Source organism: Furipterus horrens, unplaced genomic scaffold, assembly GCF_987537825.1.
Source record: "Furipterus horrens unplaced genomic scaffold, mFurHor1.1.pri manual_scaffold_1, whole genome shotgun sequence".
NCBI classification, from domain to species: domain Eukaryota; kingdom Metazoa; phylum Chordata; class Mammalia; order Chiroptera; family Furipteridae; genus Furipterus; species Furipterus horrens.
In genome coordinates, this window is record NW_028327171.1 from 110,093,865 (window position 1) to 110,115,688 (window position 21,824).

At 37.3% G+C, this 21,824-nt stretch overlaps 1 protein-coding gene across 8 annotated transcripts in view; it reads right to left on the reverse strand.

Moving 5' to 3' along the window:
* LRCH3 (leucine rich repeats and calponin homology domain containing 3) overlaps positions 1 to 21,824 on the reverse strand; it is a 155,084-nt gene that overhangs the window by 78,341 nt on the left and 54,919 nt on the right. For all 8 annotated transcript variants that reach the window (XM_090277916.1, XM_090277931.1, XM_090277939.1 and 5 more), the window contains exons 2-4: positions 4,161 to 4,305; positions 3,069 to 3,195; positions 1,618 to 1,723 (exon numbers count right to left, since the gene is read on the reverse strand). In XM_090277916.1, coding sequence (XP_090134042.1) covers positions 1,618 to 1,723; positions 3,069 to 3,195; positions 4,161 to 4,305 — 378 coding nt within the window. The remainder of the gene's footprint in view (positions 1 to 1,617; positions 1,724 to 3,068; positions 3,196 to 4,160; positions 4,306 to 21,824) is intronic.

The window sequence follows — 21,824 nt, forward strand, 5'->3', positions numbered from 1 at the left end:
AACAACAAACAATCTCTCTCTCTCCCCTTCCATCCCTCCCTCATTCCCCTCTCTCCCTAAAATGAATTAAAAAAAAACAATCATTTGAAACTATTTTGTAATTACAGAATTTTCTTGGTAATAGGCATTCAAAATATGATATAGAAACATATTAGAGGATAAAACTTACACTGCAGTATCATCTGAACCCTCAAATTTTCATTTTTACCAAAACCCCAATGTTTTCATTAATTGATTTCACATTAAATCAGTATTATTACATTAGTAAGACTTTAAAGATCAACCACAGTAGGTGGGTCCTGAGCAGAAGGGCAATCCTAGAAAAAAATTTGGAGTATAAGACCCTGTGTCATGATTTTTGTCAGTTCTGCTGAGACCTTCATTCACATTCCTGAGGTGAGAGAAGGCAGAACTAGGAAAAAATGAGGACAGCTCTGAAGATACAAGGTGCAAGGTAACTGAACAAGCCTAGATGAGAGGAAAGATATGCAGGATTTTGGGTAGTGTGGTTGCAGTAAGTGTATTCAAGTGGACTGGAAAAGTCACTTTCTGAGACACTTAACCTGGGATCCAAAATGACAAAGCTACACTAGTATGTTAGAACTAAACATCACAGTGGATCAAACAGGTATAAACTATCAGATTCTACAGTAAAATAAAAGCATCATGTTACTTCATATTAAATAAAATATTGAAGCATCTAGTTACTTCAATATTTATTATACACTAGAAGTCATGTTTTATCAAAGACCCTATAGAATCAATGCCATAAAAATATCTTTCAAACACACCTTATCTTTCTGATACATATTCTGAAATATCTGCAGATGAATTTCTGTAAGTTGTTTCAAATTAAACTAGAGGATAGAGTAAGGAAAAGTGGATGGGACTGTAGATGAAACAAAAGTTGCCATGAGCTAGTGACTGTTGTAGCTGGGTGGTTCAGCACTTTTACTTATATATAAGACATTTTCCCTAATAAAATTTTAAAAATATCTGATCTCATAAAATAATGGTTCTTCTTATTTTCACTTTTTTATAACTTTTTCTTTCATGAATTTGTATTTTAAAAAATTTCTAATTATACTTGTTTAATCATTTTTATCATTCAAATACATATTCCAGAGCTTAGAGCCCAAGATAACCAGTCTCCTACTATAGTCTACCACTCTATTCATCACCAGTAAATGGTCATTGAGCCTCTACTTGAACATTTTCAGTAAAGGAGAAAGTTATTGGGTTCAAGTCAAGTCCATGTTTAAATCAGAGCTAATTGCAGGAATGTTTTTCATTATATGAAACTATCCCCTTATCAAAAATGTTATATGTCTCCCAAGTAGTTATGCTTATTACTAAAATCTCCAGATACCTTACCCTGAGCTATCAATTACATCAGTTGAAAGGGTTTAAAAATACAATCACTGGTCAACAGTTACTGAAACCTTTCACTGAAGAATCTAACTTTTAAAATTCACAAAGGAATAAATAATATTAAATAGACCATTAGATCTCAAACATTGGCTGTACCTCTCTATTTTTGTTTTGTGCCCATCAGTCTGAGAGATCTTTAAAATAAAAAGACAAATAATAAAGAAACAATTATTTCAAGTTTCTTACCTTCAGGCAAACGTACTAAGTGATTTCTTCTTACATTAAGGTCTCTCAAGGCCTCCAAATTACCAATTTGGGAAGGTATTGTTTGAATTTCATTGCAGCTTACATCCTATTTCAAAAAGATTCAAAGTAAATAATTATTCTAAAATTCCAAACTTGTCTGCTTTAAATTATCTGTAAAATGAGGTTGGACAAGATAATTATTGATATATTGAATACCTGATTAAAACACTCAATAAAATGGATACAGGAGGAAAGTACCTCAACATAATGACCATATATGACAAACCCTCAGCCAATATCATACTCAATGGTGAAAAACTGAAAGCCTTTCCTATAAAATCAGGAACAAGACAAGAATGCCTACTCTCTCCACTCTCATTCAACAGTTTTGAAAGTCCTAGCCAGAGTAATCAGTCAAGAGAAAGAAATAAAGGGCATCCAAACTGGGAACGATGAAGTACAAACGTAACTTTTTGCAGATGATATGATTCTGTATATAGAAAACCTTAAAGACTCCACCAAAAAACTATTAGAAACAATAAACAAATATAAAAAAGTTGTAGGATACAAAATAAATGTACAAAAATCCACTACTTTCTTGCCCTGGCTCATGTGGCTCAGTGAGTTGAGTGCTAGCCTAGAACTGAAAGGTCACTGGTTCAATATCTGTTCAGGGCACATGCCTGGGCTGTGGGACAAGTCCCTGTTGGGGGGGTGAGAGAGGTGGTCAACTGATATTTCTCATGCCCATCGATGTTGCTCTCTCTTTTTCCCTCCCTTTCCTTCTCTCTCTAAAAAATAAATTTAAAAAATCTTTAGAAAATTATCTTATTAAAAAATAAACAGAAATCCACTACTTTCCTATATACTAATAATGAAACTACAGAAAAAGAAATTAAAAAACAAACAAAAATCCCCCCCCACAATTCCTTTTGCAAATGTAATGAAAAGAATAAAATATCTAGGAATAAACTTAACAAAAGAAAAACATTCAATTACCTTCAAACATTTAAAAATTTTTCCAAAATAATTTTAGAGAAAATAATCCTATTTATTTTTTCTACCAGTTAATAATTGAAGTAGAATCAGAGGCTAGATTTCTTAGTTGAATGCTCTAGGCATCAAAGTCACAAGGTTCTAAAAGAAATGAAAAGGGTAGGAAAATTGAGCCTGATCCAGAAAGTAATAGCAACCTATAATTTTTCTCTCAGAAAATATATATGTTGAAAAACAGCAGTTTACTTTCACTAAAAAATAAATAAGGATGTTGCAGAAAGACCGTCCAGTGGGAATCAGGAGCTTTAGGATTCCTAATTCTTACACTGCCCCCCAACTTGTTTGTATAACTGAGGACATCAATTCACCTCTTTTGTAGAAATCGAAAAGCAAGATTATGGTATGACTACAGACATATATATATGGAACAACCAAAACATAAAATATTAACTTACAAGTTCTGTTAAGTGTCTGAGATGTCCGATTTCTTCTGGAAGTGAGACCAATTTGTTATTACTAGCAATTAAGACTTTCAATGGTAAACTACACAAATGTACTGGCAGTGTTGACAGCTGGTTCCGACTAAAATAGTTAAGTAGAAAAAGAAAAGTCAGCGCTCACTACTCATGAAAATAATTTCCATCTTTCCCATTCTATACTCAGTAAAGTAACAAATATAAGTCTTACAAGGAACAAACAGTATTTTAGATTTGAGTTCTAGCCAACATTTCCTTACTTGTTAACTTTGTAATTTTTAAGCACAGCATTAGCTATCTGTATCTTATACAGATTCCTCGCCTGTAAATTGAGAATCTTAGCATCTCCTCTACCTATTTTACAGGGCTCTTGTACCATAAAACACCCTTGACAATAATAAAGTGCTCAACATATTATTTTAATGAAGTTAAATTTATATACGAAAATGAGTTAAAAATAAGGTAGATAACTATTATTATCTTCTTTCCAAAGAAGAGTTATAAAAGTATTTGTAATCTACTTCTAGCATCATAATTACAGTAAGAGTTTTAGAAGTATGTCAACTGTACAATAAAATGCTTACATATAAAAATCTTTCCAAAGGATGTTTCATTTGCTCGTTTTCTCTGATAAACACTTATAACTTTGTTTCACTTATAACTTTTATAATAAAATAACATAAGAATTCTTGTAAGATGTGAAAAAATGGAGCAGATGAATTACTCTATTTATGCATTCAGAACTGCATACACAAAAATATATAACCACAAGAACAAAACAAAGTTATTACAAGTCTACTATTCTAATTTGATAAAGCTTATCTGAGAATGTCATTGCAGAACCATCTCTACCAGACTGCTGCAAACCTATTATGCGAATGGCTATTAGAGTTGGTCAATGATTGCAAAGACAGGGGGAAAAACCAGAGACATAGGAAATACTATTAATTTAGCCCAAGAACATGTATAGGAATTACTGATATGAATAGATAATATAAATTTTTAGTGAAAGGGAACAGAAATTTGAAAAGATCACATAAAATCAAATGTTAAAAAAAGGAAACATCTTACCTAATATTTAAGAATGTCAGAGCTTGTAGGTTTAGAATTGCCTCTGGTATATACCGAATACAATTTTGGTATAAGTTGAGATTCTCAAGAGAAACAAAGTGGCATGCTTCTACAGGAATTTCTGAAAGGCGATTTCGTGACAAATCTGAAAGAAAAAATAAAGTGTTTAAAATCAATCCTTGCAACTTACTTTATTGAAATGTTAAATAGGCAGGTTTTGTAAATGTTTAAATTTCCAGAAGTTTCTCTTTTAAGGATTGACCCAGAATAAACATTCAAATATTTATTAATTACTTGACTAAACCATATTAACTCATGCCTCTACACCTGTTGCTGGGAAATGCTGATTTGTTTTGAGTCTCCACAAATACTAAAAAATAAAACCATTATTCTTTATAAGTAACACAAATTCTAAGGCATATCTGCCTTACAAATTACATCAAAGATCATATTAAGTATGAAATATCCAAGGAAATGAATCGATCCCTAAAACCCACTTTCGCAAAAGCACAGACAACACTGACATTTTTTTTTTTTTTTTTAAGGACAAAGCAAAATGAAACTAAACAAAATTATTCCTTTCTTTACTAGTCAAGATGACAAGGATTATGTCAAAGGACTCAGGAACCATCTTTGCTCCCAGTGGCCAAAAATAAGACAATCTGAGCTTCAATAAAGATACTAATCGTAATAGATTGAATGCTATCATACATACTGAATTATACAAGCTTATAATGACACATCATCCTCTACCACTGAAAGGTAATAGAGAACCAATTCATTATCTTGTAAACTGGTAAAGGGGAAAAATCATTTATCTTGCTTTCTTTATATGTATCACTGAGTATCCAAAGAGAAAAGGGTCATCTATATGTTTTAGCTGTAAATGAAAAATAATGATAAAATATGACCATTTTGCAACCTCAATAAATCACTGTGTTACGGTTGAATGAGTAGCAGAGGGAGATGTGTCTCACCTGCTAACTCGGCAGACTTGGGACTGGTCCCATAATATTGCCTGGTGAAGAAACACTATTTAGCATGGGAAGAGGAAAATCCTTGGAATTTTATGTGTCTTTTTCCATTATCTGGAAAGGAAGGCCTTTGAAACTGTGCTTTCAACCTAAGGCCTGAAAGATGGCAAAGGGCCCATAGTGCCTAAAGGAAGAAGCCTATTAACACCTTTGGGTACTCACACCCCAGTCCTGGAAAACTGGCACTACCTTTACCTGTAAGTCAAAATGTAACTCCCTCACCCCCATTCTGCCAACTATATAAGTCCTCAGAACAAAAGCCTCACTCTCTTGGGGCTCTTGGTCTTCTGGTCGCAGGGCCTCTGGCCACCCTAGCGCGAGCTTGCCACCCTGGCCTTTGGCCACCCTTGTTTTACTCTCCCACTCACTAATATGTTTTATGGCACGCTAATAGGCTAACTGATCTGTAATTCTTTACTGCATCAACAAGAAGAACCAGGGTTTCTCCAATCGATGGATCCATAATTGAGTATTAATGGCTGTTATCCTTGCAAAGAGACAATCAGAAATTATATGCCTCCCACTAAAAAACAGAACATCACTTCCAGTCTTGCTAAAAGGACAATAACCTAGTCTAAAGAAGCTTCTGGATCAGCTGCAAACTTTCAGGAAATGCAGAGGACAAAGAAATGTGCTGAAATACAGTCACTTTCTCTCTACCCATTGAGATTTAATAAAATAAACTGTGAGATTCATCTGCTCACTATTGTTTTCTCTCTGCTTCTGCCCTATCTTAAGTCTCTGTTGGGAATTACTTGGTGAAAATCCTTTATTGAGAACTTTCCCTTTAATAGAGGACTTGAATTCCTGCATATCTTGTTTTGACTATAACCAATGAATGATATTTTGGCTAGAATAGGTAGAGTTCTTTATAGTAACCTGTACACGTTAGTTACTTCTACCTTTTAGTTTCCAGTGTCACACTGAGTAGTCCAGCACATATCTGATCACTTTTCCTGTGTAAGTAGCTTGTTCTTTGTCTCTGAACCACGTCCAACACTCTAGTCTGAAACTCAGAAGGCTTTCAATCCTACTTTAAACCAGAGAAATTCTCCTCTATTATATCTTTAGTTGTTGCATCTCTTCAATGTGCTCCTTCTCCTTTATATTTTTTTCTGCTTAGATATACTCTTTTACTTAATGTCTGAAAGCCATGAGTTTGAGTCTCAACAGTAATCATCCTCTCCACAAATTAATAATTTGTTTTGTTTTGCTTGTTAAACTTGTCACCTCTTCCAATAGTTCTATTTCACTGAAGTCACTTGTTCTAGATATGATCTTTGTTAATCTTCTCTCTTTCTGCTTGAGTTCCTTTAAGAGAATTATTTTCTGTTGCCAACTCATTCCTCACCTCATCCTTAAGAGCTCAGGTCAAGCTGCTAGAATTAACAACAAAATAATGGAAACAACCTCTAGAATGCTCTGGAACAACTTCCCTCACCCCCATCCCACCCAACCACCCCATTCCTCCAGGCACAGCTCTTTCTGAGGATTCAAGTTTTGATAATTGCCCCATAGAATTTAGCCTCTTGTTTTCTTACCTCTGAATCTCAGACTTACATACCCCCTCTACAGGTCTTTCAAGCATGTGAGCCCCAAAGCTACTTTACTCTGAAGTGACAGTTTCTAACTGAAGTTGGGAAAGTCTACCATCATGCCAAAATGCCATCATTAAAAAAAAAAGCCCAAGTAACAGATACCATCAAGTACTTAAAACTAAAGGTTTCCTACAAAATCACTTTGTAACAAGAATTATGTTATCAATTCCTATTTAAATTGTATTTGTATAATTTTAAAAGACGAATAAAAGAAAGAAATTAACTTCAACTGCAAACTGCTCCTTAAAAATTTAACTCAAAAAAGGACGGTAGGCAACAAACTAAATTAAGAAGGGACTATTTAAAGTCAGTTTGCCTAATATTTGTATTATAAAGCTAAATTACTTAAAAATTCAGAAAAATAAAACAAATGACATCCATGTTTTTTGTGTGTCCCGATACAAGGGAAAAAAATGATAGCAAGATATACACCAAACTTAAATGCTTCTCAATAAATAAGTATACCCTGATTTTTAAATAATTAGCTAATTTACTACATAATGTACTTTTGAATCCAGAGTTTCTGACTAAGGATTTTTATAAGTGCTCCCATTTAAACTGTATTTTGATTTTAATCTGGGAAGACAAGTAGCTTCTTCTTTGTGTTAGCTGATTAACTTGTTTACATGCTATAAATTCATGAAAAAAATTAGTCAGTTGGGTCATAGATCATGTTATGGAAAATACTGCAAAGTACTACTGGTTTAAAAAGGATATTTTTTCTTACTTCCCCAAGAAGGAAATAATTTTACAGTCAAAGAAGTGTGATAACAGAGGGGAAAAATTACCTTAAAAAAAAAAACAAAAAAAAAACTTCAGTTAAAAAAAATATTCGGACTTCCGGCCAAGATGGAGGCATAGACAGACACACTGCGTCTCCCTCCACAACTGAGAAGGAATACAACTACCTCAAAACTAGAAACAACCAGAAGTTCCAGAAAATCAAACTATATGGAAGTCCAGCAAACAAAGATATAAAGAAGAACTACTCAGTCAGACAGGCAGGAGGGGTGGAGCCAGGGTGGAGAGGACACGGTGCGGTGGCAGCAGCAGAGGCAGGCTGGGAGGGAGGAGGGGGAGAAATGGGGAAATGGTGCAGGGACTAAGGAGCATAATCGGTTGGTACGAAATAGATAGAGGGAAGTAAGAAAATATAGGAAAGGGTGAAGCCGATGAACTTATATGCACGACCCATGGATATGAACTAAGGGGGGTGGGATTGCTGGAGGGAAGGGGGGTACTGGGCAGAGGGGAGAAAAGGGGAAAGAAAATTGGGACTACTGTAACAACATAACCAATAAAATATACTTTAAAAAATATGAGTATGTTTCATTCTTAAAACTCCTTTTCTGGTTATAAAAGTAACATATCTTAACTTCATATATTCAGAAGACTGCATAAAACATACGCATTCAAAGAAATAAAATACTGGACTTCTGGCCAAGATGGAGGCATAGGTCGCCACACTGCCTCTCCCTCACAATTAAGAATTTACAACTACCTCAAAACTTAAAAAAAAAACAAAAAACCCAGAAGACACAGAAAATCGAACTATATGGAAGTTCAACAAACATAGAAGTAAAGAATAAATACTCAGCCAGACAGGTAGGAGGGGTGGAGAGGATGCGCTGTGCTGCAGGCAGCTGGCGGAGGTGGCTACGGCACAGGGGCTGTAGCCCTGGTAAAAAGCCCAGCCATGCATTTTAAACCTGGGAAGTGATTCCATCCTCAGACAGGACCATGCAGCTCACAGTTCCAGCTCCGAGGAAAACAGAACCACATCACTTCTGACTGAAAACCAGTGGGGAATGGGGCGGAGGAAGAGGCTGACAGTCTCTCAACAAAGTCAGCTTGTTCAGTATGGGAAATGAGAGATGTGCCTGGAAAAGGCGCAAGTGTGGGGCAAGCAGCATTATTCCCTCTCAGGCCCCTCTCCCACATACAGTGCCACAACGTGGTGAAACAGGTGGCCCAGTACTGACAAATACCTAAGGCTCCACCCCTTACAATGTAACAGGTGCAACAGCTCTACCTAAGACACAGAGGCAAACACAGAAAGCTGTCAAGTTGAGGAGACAGAGAATTATGGCCCAAAAGAGGGAGGGGGAGGCAGATCAAGGTTTCAGTGGGAGAACTGAATGACAAGGAAAGGGAAAAGAAATTGGGACAACAGTAACAGCATAATCAATAAAACATACCAAAAAAAAAAAAAAAAAAAAGAAAGAAAGAAAGAAAGAAAAAGAAAATACTGCCAGAATCCTAGGAGCCCCAATGTAGCTCTTCCTAATCATAACCCTTCCCTCTCCAAAAGAGGAACCAATATACTGATTTTAGTATATTAAATAATAATTTCCTTGATAATCTGCAGTTCGACACTTTATAATTTGCAGTTTTGCCTCCTGTATTTATTTCCTATTGATGCTGTAACTAATTACCACAATCTAGTGGCTTAACACATAAATTCCAGTTTGGTTCAAAATAGCGATCCAAGGAAGATCCTGAACTTACCTCCTCCCTTAGACACGAGTCTCAGCTACACATGGAACATTGCTACTTAAAAAACCCTAAAGACCGAGTGATGACTACATGTAATGCAAATGAGAAGAAAACAACAATGAAAAGGACAGCAGAGGATGAGACACAATCTCACCACAAAACCCACCCTGGCATGGAGACCCACAATCACGAAAAATCTTGAAACCCAGAGCTTCTCCTTGAGGAGTGAAGAGTTTGAACCCTACATCGAGTATCTCAACTTTTAGGACTTGCACTTGAGAGACAAGTCCCCAAAACATCTAATTTTGAAAACCATGGATCTCATGTTCTGAGATCCACAGGACAACTTGGACATATTTGCTCCAGGACCCTGCTCAAAGGAGGTTGACCTGTTTTTACTAAAGCATTGGCCTAGGGGCAAGCATCTAATTTAATGTACACATTTAGGACCCTGCTAGAATACTCTCTCTAGGGACAGAGATCGGCAGGAGCCATCTTTGTGCTCTCACATTGCCATGCTCCAGGGCACCAATATCTCCTAGAAGGGGGAGGCTTTTACATGCATCTGGTGACCCATCTTTGCAGCTGATGCTCAGGGAATGTCACTTGACTGCTTGTCTCTGGAGACTAGGGAAGCGTGCATTCCTGGTCTCATGAGACTATAATAATCAGTGTCATTCAGAAAGGAGCTCATACTTCTGCCTAGTGTCCCAATTCTGGCAGTTGGTAACAGGGGACACCTCTATATTGTCGGCCTTTAACAAACAGTGGGGTGTACGCTCATGGGCAACCAACTGAGTTTTTAAATACAGTATTCCCTCACTTACCACGGGTATTACGTTCTAGACCCTCCCGTGATAAGTGAAAATCCGCGAAGTAGGAACCTTACATTTATTTTAGTACTTATATACATTTTAAGGCTTTATAAACCCTTCCCACACACTTATAAACCGTTCCCAGTTCATTATTAACCTTTCCCACTCCCTATTAACCTTTGCCACACTTTTATAAACACTACTTATGTTCTTAAACATATTCTACTCTTAAACCTACGTAACTTCAACAACATACGTATACAGTAACTGTACTGCAAAATCCTGTGATATAGCAAAAAAATCCGCGATAATTAAATATAATATTTTTAAAAATCCCTCGATACAGTGAGGACACGATAAGTGAACCGGACATAGAGAGGGACTGCTGCAGCTCCCACCCACAGGGCATAGCAACAGGCAACAGACCCAAGAGGCTCAGTCCCGCTGTGAAGGAGGCTTACGGCTAATCATCATTGCTCTAACTTGAGGGTAGCTTTCTAATTAAACACACATTCAAGGTATGGCTATAATCTTTTCCTCAGACCTTGGAGGGCAGGCACTATATTCATGCTCTTCTTCGGCCAGACTTCAGACTGCCAGTGTCTCCTGGAGCACAGCTTTACCAACTGGTGTCCTTGTTTTTGCAGCTGACACCCAGAAGCACCCCTTGATCACTTGCTCTGTGTCCCACGGGACTGTGGCAATTGGAGAGACAGTTCTCAGAGGACTGCCATCCCCAGGGCACTGTGCAGGTAAGCAGACTGAGGCACTCGCCCAGTCTTTCTGTGAAGGAGGACTCCGCTTGTTTGTCCTGCAGCTTCGGCCAAAGAGGCACACTTCATGTTTGGCATAATATAGTAAACTATGGAGCTGTCCTCACGGAATGTAGGCTATGGACACCTTCCTAGTGCTCCCTCTCTGTCTTGTTCCAGCTCACTGGTATCTCCCAGAAAAGAGCTTATTCATTCATCTGGAGTCCCAATTTTTGTAACTGCCACCCAGGGAACATTGCCAGATCACCTAACAAGTGAGGTTTATACCTGTGGTCCAACAGGACTGTATCTATTTGCATACTCTTAAAAGCTGTTGCCTAAGGGTCTGGCTTCCAGAGGGCTTGAATCTAGGTGCTTAGATCCTCCCTGTAGGGACACTGACAGGTCTTGACACATCCTCAATTACCTGAAACTATTAGAAATATAATAGGCTGCTTGGACAAGCATAAAGGTTTGAGAGACAACAGAGCTGCGGCAAGGTTGAATGACAATGTCCATCTTCTACATGACACTACCCCTTCAAAACTAGGAGAGGTGACTGTTTCATCTGCTGTAGAAAAACCAACACAGAGTCAAGAAAAATGAAGGAATAAAGGAATATGCCCCAAATGAAAGAATAACATAAAATCTCAGAACAAAAGACAAACAAAAAAAACACAACCTAAATAAAATGGAATTAAGTAATTTTTAACGGATAGAGTATAGTTCAAAGTAATTGTCATAAAGACATTCACTGAAGTGAGGAAAAAGAATGAACGGACACAGTGACAACTTCAACAAAGAGATGGAAATTATAAATAAGAAAGTACCAAATAAAAGGGACTGAGATGAAAAATATAATAACTAAACTGAAAAACCCACTAGAAAAGTTCAACAGCAAATGAAATGAAACAGAATAGAAAAATCAGTCAACTGTAAGACAAGGCAGTGGAAATCATCCATTCAGAACTGCAGAAAGAACTAATTAGAATGAAAAAAGTGAAGATAACTTAAAGGACTTATGGGACAGCAGCAAATGACTAATATTTGCATCTTGGGGTTACAAAGAAGAAGAAACTTTGTTTGAAGAAATGGCTGAAAATGTCCCTAACCTGAGGAAGGAAACAGACATCCAGGGTAGCACAGAAAATTCCAGATAAGATGAACCCAAAGAGACCAATACCAAAACACACTATAATTACAATGTCAAAAGTTAAAGAGAAAGAGAAACTATTAAAAGTATCAAGAGAAAAACAACTTGTTAAGCTACAAAGAAACTCCCACAAAACTATCAGCAGGTTTTTTTCTGCAAAACTTGGCAGACCAGAAGAGTGACATTGTATATTCAAAGTGCTGGATGTAAAAAACAACTATCAATCATGAATATTCTACCCTGGAAAATTATCATTCAGAATTAAACAAGAGATCAAGAATTTTCCAAACAAGCAAAAGCTTAAGGAGTTCATCACCACTAAAATGGCCTTATGAGAAATTGATAAGGGCTCTTCTTTAAGCTGAAAATAAAGAGTGCTAATTAGTAACAGAACATATCGAATAAATCTCACTGGGAAGGTAACTATATAGTAAAGGTTGTTGTTGGCAGCCGTCCGTCTCGAGAGACGATGGTGTAGCTTCTTAAGAGTCTATCTGCACCGCCGAGAATGGCTGTGCAGTCCGACTCGGGTGTGACACGGTATCTGTCTCCTCCCGTGTTGAATCAACGCTGGAGTGTCCTCTCCAGTGAAGCTGAAGCTACAGAGCCCGGGCAGGGTGATATGGAGGGTCTGCTGTTGTCCATGCAGCAGACCCCCCCTCTCTTCGCAGCTGAAGGGTCCAAGGGAAAGATGGAGTCAATACAGCTTGGCTTCAGGTGCGCCGCAGGAGTTGCCGGTGTTGACTACAATGTCAAACCACCTTAGGGACTCCGGCTCCGGATTTTCTGTCGGGGTTTACTCCCTTAGCCTTTCCCCTGAAGAGGTATGCCGCAAGGCAGCGGAGGTTTTTTGGAGTCAGAGTTTTCCTTCTCTGATGTGCCCTGACTGGAAGATCGAACCAGCGACACTTAGCTCGCAGGCCGACGCTCAATCCACTGAGCCAAACCAGCCAGGGCATATAGTAAAGGTAGTGGACTAATAACTTATAAAGCTGGTTAGAAAGTTAAAAGACAAAAGTAGTAAAAATTACAATAATAAGTTAAGGGATACATAAGTTAAAAACATGTAATGTGTGACATAAAAAAAAAGTAGGGAACTAAAAACGCTGAGCTTTAGAATGGGATCAAACTGAAGTTGTTACCAACTTAAAATAGATTGTTAAAATGTTATATATAATAAGCCTCATGGGAACCACAAAGCAAAAACCTATAGTAAATACACACAAAAAATAAAGAGAAAGGAATGTAAATATACCACTGAAGAAGGTCATGAAACCATAAGAGAGCAAAAGAGAGCGACAGAGATGAACTACAAAAACAGACAGTGAACAATTAACCAAATAGCAACAAGTTACATACCTATCAATAGTTACTTTATATGTTAATGGACCAAATTCTCCAACCAAATGACCCATCTATACGCTGTTGACCAGAAACTCACTTAAAAAAAAAAAATCCTTGCCCAAGGACCTGTTCATTGATTTGAGAGAGAGGGGATAAGGGAGAGAAAGAAAGTGAGAGAAACAGCAATTTGAGAGAGAAACATTGATGCAACAGTGCAATGGCCATCTGTTGCTTTGATCTGTTGCTTCGTATATACCCTGATTGATAACCAAACCAGCAACCTAGGCATGTGCCCTAAATGGGAATCAAACCTGTGACCTTTTGGTTCGTGGAATGACACTCCAACCAACTGGGTCACACCAGCCAGGGCTACAAGAGACTCACTTTATTATTTTAAAAAAATGTTTAGTGATTTTAGAGAGGGAAAGGAAGGAAGGGAGGGAAGGAGAGAGTGGGGAGGGGGGTGACAACAGAAACATTGATGTGAGAAACATCAACTGGTTGCCTTCCATAGGTGTGCTGATCTAGGATTGAGCCCACAACCTAGGTATGTGCTCTGACTGGGAATAGAACACCCAAACTTTTGGAGTACTAGATGACATTACAACCACTGAGCCACAACAGCCACGGCAAGAGACTCACTTTATTTTATTTATTTATTTTTTTTTGAGACTCACTTTAGATGCAAGAACACACAGACTTAAAGCGAAGAGATGAAAAATAATATTCCATGAAAATGGAAACCAAAAGAAAGCTGAAGTAGCTATATTTATAACACACAAAATAGACTTTAAAACAAAGACAAATAAGAAACAAAGATTGTGGGGGACTTTGGCCAAGATAGACACTCTGTGTGTCCCTCTACAACTAAGAAGGAATACAACTATCTCAAAACTAGAGACAATCAGAAGTTCCAGAAAATCGAGCTGCATGAAGTTCAACAAATAAAGATATAAAGAAGAAATACTCATCCAGACAGGTAGGAGGGGAGGAGCCAGGGCAGAGAGGATGCGGTGTGGTGGCAGCAGCAGTGGTGGGCCGGTGGAAAGCGCAGTTACATGTTTTAAAAAGTCAGGAGGGACACCTAGGGAGCGTTCCCAGCTCCTGACCAGACGGCGCAGATCATGGTCCCAACACCAGGGACAATAAAGCCTCATTGCTTCTGACTGTGCAAACACCAGTGGAGGTTGGGGCAGAGGAAGACACTGCCAGTCTCTCAGCAGGGTGCGCTTGTTAAAAGGGCCCCGATGGTCCTAGAACATCCGCAGACCCACCCACTCTGGGAAAAACGGGCAGAGCAACACTAGAGAGGCACCAGTCCCATACGGAAGTGGGAGAAGTGCCTGGAAAAGGGGCAAGTGCTGAGCAAGCGGCATTGTTCTCTCTCTGACCCCTCCCCCATATACAGCACCGAAACAGGGTGAAAACAGGTCACCCTGTACTGAGGAATACCTAAGGCTCCACCCTCTATAACGTTAAGAGGTGCGACAGCCCTTGCCCAAGTCACAGAGGCAAAGACAGAAAGATGAGGAGACAGAGAAGTACGACCCAGAAGCAGGGGCAGATCAAGGCCCCCGTGGCACAACTAAGCAATGAGCAGGTAGCACGCCTAATGGATGAGGAGATACATAACTTAACAGATGCACAATTTAAGGCAGTGGTGATTAGGATGCTCACAGCTCTGACAACAAAGAGTAAACAGGACGGAGAAAGAATGAAGCTATCCTGGCTGAAATGAAGGAAAATCCACATGAAACAAGTGGTGAAGGAAAGGAAACCAGGGTTCAAATCAACAAATTGGAACATAAAGAAGAAACAGTCAACCAGTACAGAAGGAGGAAATGAGAATTTAAAAAATGAGGAGAGGCTTAGAAACCTCTGGGACAGCTATAAACATGCCAACATCCGAATCATAGGGTTGCCAGAAGGTGAAGAGGGAGAGCAAGAAATTAAAAAATTATAGAAAAAATAATGAAGGAAAACTTCCCTAATTTTGGGAAGGAAATGGACATATGGGTCCAGGAAGCACAGAGTCCCAAACAAACTAGATCCAGGGAGGACCACACCAAGACACATCATAATCAAAATGCCAAAAGTTAAGGATAAAGAGAGAATCTTAAAAGCAGCAAGACAGAAGAGGAGAATTACTTACAAAGGGGTACCTATAAGACTGTCAGCTGATTTCTCAAAAGAAACTTTACAGGCAAGAAGGGACTGGCGGGAAATATTCAAAGTGATGAAAAGCAAGGACCTACAACCAAGATTACTCTATCCAGCTAAGATATCATTCAGAATTGAAGGGCAGATAAAAGTGCTTCCCAAAGTAAAGCTGAAGGAGTTCATCATCACCAAGCCATTATTATATGAAATGTTAAAGGGACTTATTTAGGAAAAAGGAAATCAAAACTATGAACATTAAAATGAAAACAATATCACAACTATCAACAACAGAAGCTAGGAAATGGAACAAAGGCAAACTAAGCAGACAACCTGAGTGGGAACAGAATCATAGGTATGGTGACCAGGTGGGGGGAGGTCAGCTGGGAGGGGGAAGGGGGAGAGGGAGGGAAATGGTGCAGGAATTAAGAAGCAAGGTTAACAGGGTGGGGAATGGACAGGGGCATTTTGAGAAGCTTTATGCACAACCCATGGACATGGACTAAGGGTGGGTGGCCGCTGGAGGGAGGGGGGTTGCTGGGTGGAGAGGAGCAAAGGGAAAAGAAATTGGGACAACTGTAATAGCATAATCGATAAAACATATTTTTAAAAAAATACAAAGACTGTAAGAACAAACAAAGATGGTGTTACATAATGATAAAAGGGTTAGTCAAACAAAAGAATATAAGATTTGTAAGTATTTATGCATCCAACACAGAACCATCTAAATTATAAAGCAAATATTAACAGAGTTAAAGGGAGAAACAGACATCAGTATAATAATATTAGGATATTTTATTACCCCATTCACATCAATGGAAATATCATCCACACAGAAAACATTGATCTTAAGATTCATGTTAGACCAAGTTGATTTAAAAGATATATACAGAATATTCCATCCAAAAGCAACAGAATACATTTTCTTCTCAAGTGCATGTGGAACATTTAACAGGACAGGTCGTACATAAGGCCACAAAACAAGTCTTATAAACTTAAAGGACTGAAATCATATCACGTATCTTTTCCAAACACAATGGTATAAAACTAGAAATTAATCTCACACACACACAAAAAATGGAAAACTCACACATATTGTGGAACGTAAACAGCATGCTGCAGAATAACCAATGGGTCAATAAATTAAAAGAGAAATCAAAATACTTTGAGGAGATGATTGACTATTGGGTGGTAGGCACACAATGCAATATACAGATCATGCATCGTAGAAATGTACACTTGAAACCTATATGGTTTTATTAACCAATGTCACACACAATAAATTTAATTTAAAAATTAAAATTAAGAATACTTTGAGACAAACAAAAATGGGAATATAACATACCAAAATCTGTGATATGCAGCAAAAGCATTTCTAAGAAAGAAGTTGTGAATGTCTACCTTAAGAAACAAGAAAAGTCTCAAATCAACAACATCGCTTTACACCTCAAGAAGAACAAATGAATCCTAAGGTTAGCAGAAGGAAGATGATAACAAAGATTAGAGCAGAAACAACTGAAATAAAGACTAAAAAGACAGTAAAGAAGATCAATGAAACTAAGAGCTGGGTTTTTTTAAAGATAAAATTGACAGACCTTTAGCTAGACACACCAAGAGAAAAGAGAACTCAAAAATCAGATATAGAAAAGATATTACAACTAATATTAGAGACATATAAAGAATCACAAGAGTACTATGAACAGTTATATGTCAGCCTAGAAGGAAGAAAAATTCCTAGAAACATACGCCCTCCCAAGATTGAATCTTAATGAAATAGGAAATCTGAACAGATCAACTACTAGAAAGATTAAATCAGAATCAAACCTTCCAACAAACAAAATACCAGAATCAGATAGCTTCCGTAATGAATTCTATCAAACACTCAAAATAATAATTAATACTAATCCTCAAAATCTTCCAAAAAGGAAAAAAGAAAGTTCTTCCAAATTCATTTAAAGAGGCTAGCATTACCCTGATACCAAAATCAGACAAGGATCCCACATGAAAAGTAAATAACAGTTCAATAGCCCAGATGAATATAGACGTAAAAATTCTCAACAAAATATTAGCAAACCAAATTCAACAATACATTAGAAGAATCGTAAGCATGATCAAGTGAGATTTAATTCCATGGATATGTGGATGGTTCAACTTCAGCATACAAGTCAATGTGAAACATCACATTATTAAAATAAAGAATAAGAACCAAATAATCTCAATAGATGCAGAAAGAACATTTGACAAAATTCAACATCTGTTTATGATTTTTAAAAAAATCTCAACAAAAGGTATAGAGGAGACATATCTCAATTTAATAAAGGTCACATATGATAAGCCCACAGCTAACATCATACTCAGTGGTGAAGAGTTGAAAGCCTTCCTTCTAAAATCAGAAACAAGATAAGGATGTCCACTCTCACCACTTTTATTCAACATAGTACTGGAAGTCCTAGCCACAGCAATTATGCAAGAAAAGAAATAAAAGGTATCCAGATTGAAAAGAAAGGAGTAAAATCATCACTATTTGCAGATGACATAATATTATATTTAGAAAACCTTAAAGATTCCATCAAAAAACTGTGAGAACTAATAAACAAATTCAGTAAACTTACAGGATACAAAAGCAATACACAAAAATCTGTTGCATTTCTATACACTAATAACAAACTATCAGAAAGAGAAATCAATACACTTAGGAAAAAAATTAACCAAGGAAGTGAAAGACCTGATATTGAAAAATACAAGACATTAATGAAATAAAATGAAGACACAAATAAGTGGGAAGATATTTCATGTCCATAGATTGAAAAAAATAACATTAAAGGTCCATATTACTTAAAACAATATATAGATTCAATGCAATCTCTATCAAAATTTCATTGGCACATTTCAAGGACATAAAACAAATAATCCTAAAATTTGTATGGAACCCCTGCTCCCCCCAAAAAACCCTCTGAATAGTCAAAGCAATCTTGAGAAAGAAGAACAAAACTAGAGACATTATGGTCCTTGACATCAAACTAAATTACAAAGCTATAATAATTAAAACAGTATGGTATTTTTTCATTTTAACTTTTAAAATTTGAATTATATTTTATTGTTTATGCTATTACAGTTGTCCCAATTTTCCCCCTTTGCTCCACTACACCCACAGCCCCCACTCCCTTGGACAATCCCCACCATGTTGTCCATGTCCATGGGTCCTACATATATGTTCTTTGGCTACTATATTCCCTATGCTGCACTTTACATCCCCAAAGCTGTTCTGTAACTACCTATTTGTACTTAATCCCTTTACCTTTTTTGCCCATTCCCTTGATGATCCTCCCACCTGGCACACATCAAAACGTTCTCTTCATCTATGATTGTTTCTGTTCTACTTGCGCATTTATTTTGTTTTATAGATTCATTTATTGATAGATATGTATTTATTACCATTTCATTGTTCGTATTTTTTATTTTCTTCTTCTTCTTCTTCTTCTTCTTCTTCAAGAAGACCCTTTAACATTTCATGTAATACTTATTTAATGGTGACAAACTCCTTTAGCTTTTTCTTGTCTGAGAAGTTCTTTATCTGTCCTTCCATTCTAAATATCTTTGCTGGGTAGAGCAATCTTGGCTGTAGGTCCCTGCTTTTCATGACTTTGAATATTTCTTGCCAATCCCTTCTAGTCTGCAGTTTCTTTGAGAAATCAGCTGACAGTCTTATGGGAACTCCCCTGTAGGTAATTAACTTCTTTTCTCTTGCTTTTACGATTCTCTCTTTATCTTTAATCTTTGACATTTTCATTATAATGTGTGTTGGAGTGTTCCTCTTTGCATCCATCTTATTTGGGACTCTCTGTGCTTCCTGGACTTGCATGTCTATTTCCTTCACCAAATTAGGGAAGTTTTCTTTCATTATTTTTTCAAATAGGTTTCTAATTTCTTGCTCTCTCTGTTATCCTTCTGGCACCTCTATGATGCGAATATTGGACCTCTTGAAGTTGTCCCAGAGTCTGCTCACACTATCCTCAATTTAAAAAAATTTTTTCTTCTTCTGATTGGATGCTTTTTTGCTTCCTTATGTTCCAAATCATTAATTTTATTCTCAGCTTCATCCACTCTGTTGTTTCCCTGTAAATTGTTCTTTATTTCAATTAGTGTATCACCCATTTCTGACTGTTTTGAACTCTGCATCTCACAGATTGCTCATCTTCACTTCGTTGAGCTCTTTTTCTGGAGTTCTGATCTGTTCATTCATTTGGGCCATGTTTCTTTGTCTCCTTGTTTTGGCAGCCTCCCTGTGTTTGCTTCTGAACTGCTTTGACTCCGTATCTTCCACAGCCTCAATATCCACTATTTGTTACAACCAGAAGTTATAGGGACTTATCATCCTGGGCTGGGGCGCCTCGTGTGGGGCACCCTAGCTCCCAAGATATCACTCCGGATTTTTATCCACCACATGTGGGAGTGGGACCAGCCTGTTCCACAAGCCCACCCCTCCTGCTTGTCTTGTGTGGTTCCTTCTTTAATTCCAGTTGGACTTCCATTCATCTCAATTTCTGGTGGTTCTTAATAATATTTGTTTTGTAGTTTAGTTGCAATTTTGATTAGATTGTGGGAGGAGGTGAATTGTGTTTACCTATGCCACCATCTTGACTGGAAGTCAAAACAATATGGTATTGGCATAAAAACAGACAATAGATCAATGGAATAAAATAAAAAGCCCAGGAACAATCCTACAAATATATAGTCAATTAATTTACAACATAGGAGCCAAGAATATACTATGGGAAAACAGCAGCCTCTTCAACAAATGGTGTTGGGAAAACTGAACAGCCACATGGAAGGAAGGAAGGAAGGAAGGAAGGAAGAAAGGCAGGGAGGGTGGGGGGGAGGGAAGGAAAGAAGAAACTCAACCACTATCTTATGTCATACATAAAAACTTATTCCAAATGGGGTGAAAGACTTGAATGTAAGACCTGAAACCATTAAACTCCTAGAAGAAAACACAGGTGGTAAGCTCCTTGACATACTTTTTAAAAATGATATTTTGTATCTGACGCCAAGCAAATATAAATAAGTGGGACTACATCACACTAAAAAGCTTCTGCAAAGAAAACCAGCCAAAAAATTAAAAGGCAATTTACTAAATGGGAGAATGTACCTTCAAATCATATATCTTGTAAGGGGTTAATAACCAAAATATACAAAGAACTCTTACAATTCAACAGCAAAAAAAAAAAAAAAAAATCTGATGAGAAATGGACAGAAAATCTAAATAGACTTTTCGAAAAAAAGGCATACAAATATATAAAAAGAAGTTCAACATCATTAATCACCATGGAAATTCAAATCAAAACTTCACACCAATTAGGAAGGCTATTATCAACAAGATAAGAAATAACAAGTGTGAGTGAGAACGAAGAGAAAAGGTAACCCCTGTGCATTGTTGGGGGGAATGTAAACTGGTACGGTCACTATGGAAAACAGTATGAAGGTTCCTCAAATAATTAAAAATAGAACTACCATGTGATCCAGTGATTCCACTTTGGATATTTATACAAAGAAAACAAAAACACTAATGGGAAAAGATATATGCATGTTCACTGCAGCATTATTTACAATAGCCAAGACATGTAAACAACCTAATTGTCCACTGATGAATGTTTAAAGAAACTGTGGTACACATATACACAATGGAATATTAAAAAAGATGCAATCTTGCCATTTGCAACAACATGGATGGACCTTAAAGGCCTTACACTAAGTGAAATAAGTCAGAAAGAAAAAGAGAAATACTATATGATCTCTCTAATATGTGGAATCTAAAGAGAAAAAAGCAAACAAACAAGCTCATGGATACAGAGAACAGACTGGTGGTTGCCAGGGGTGAGGGTTGGGAGAGATGGGTAAACAGTTTTTTCTGTTTAAATAAGTTGCTTAAAAAATAAATTAAATATCACCTAATACAGGAAACTAAAGAACAACACAAACAAAGGAACTAAATAGAACAAAGAGCAGAATAGCAGTCAATAGGGGGGAGGGGAGAGGGAGAGAAGGGGGATGAGTAAGGGAAGGGATTAGTCAAAGAACCCATATAAAAGACTCATGGACATGGACAACGGGGAGGGATATGATTGCGGGAGAGGGGGTGGGTTGGGTGGGGGAGAGAAATTAGGGGAAAAGGGGACAACTGTAATTGAAAAACCAAAATAAAAAAAATAAATTAATTAAAAACCCCACAAATTTATCATTTTACATTTCTGGGCATCCAATATCTGAAATGGGTCTCATTGGACCAAAAATCAAGATACAGTTGGCAGAGCTGCA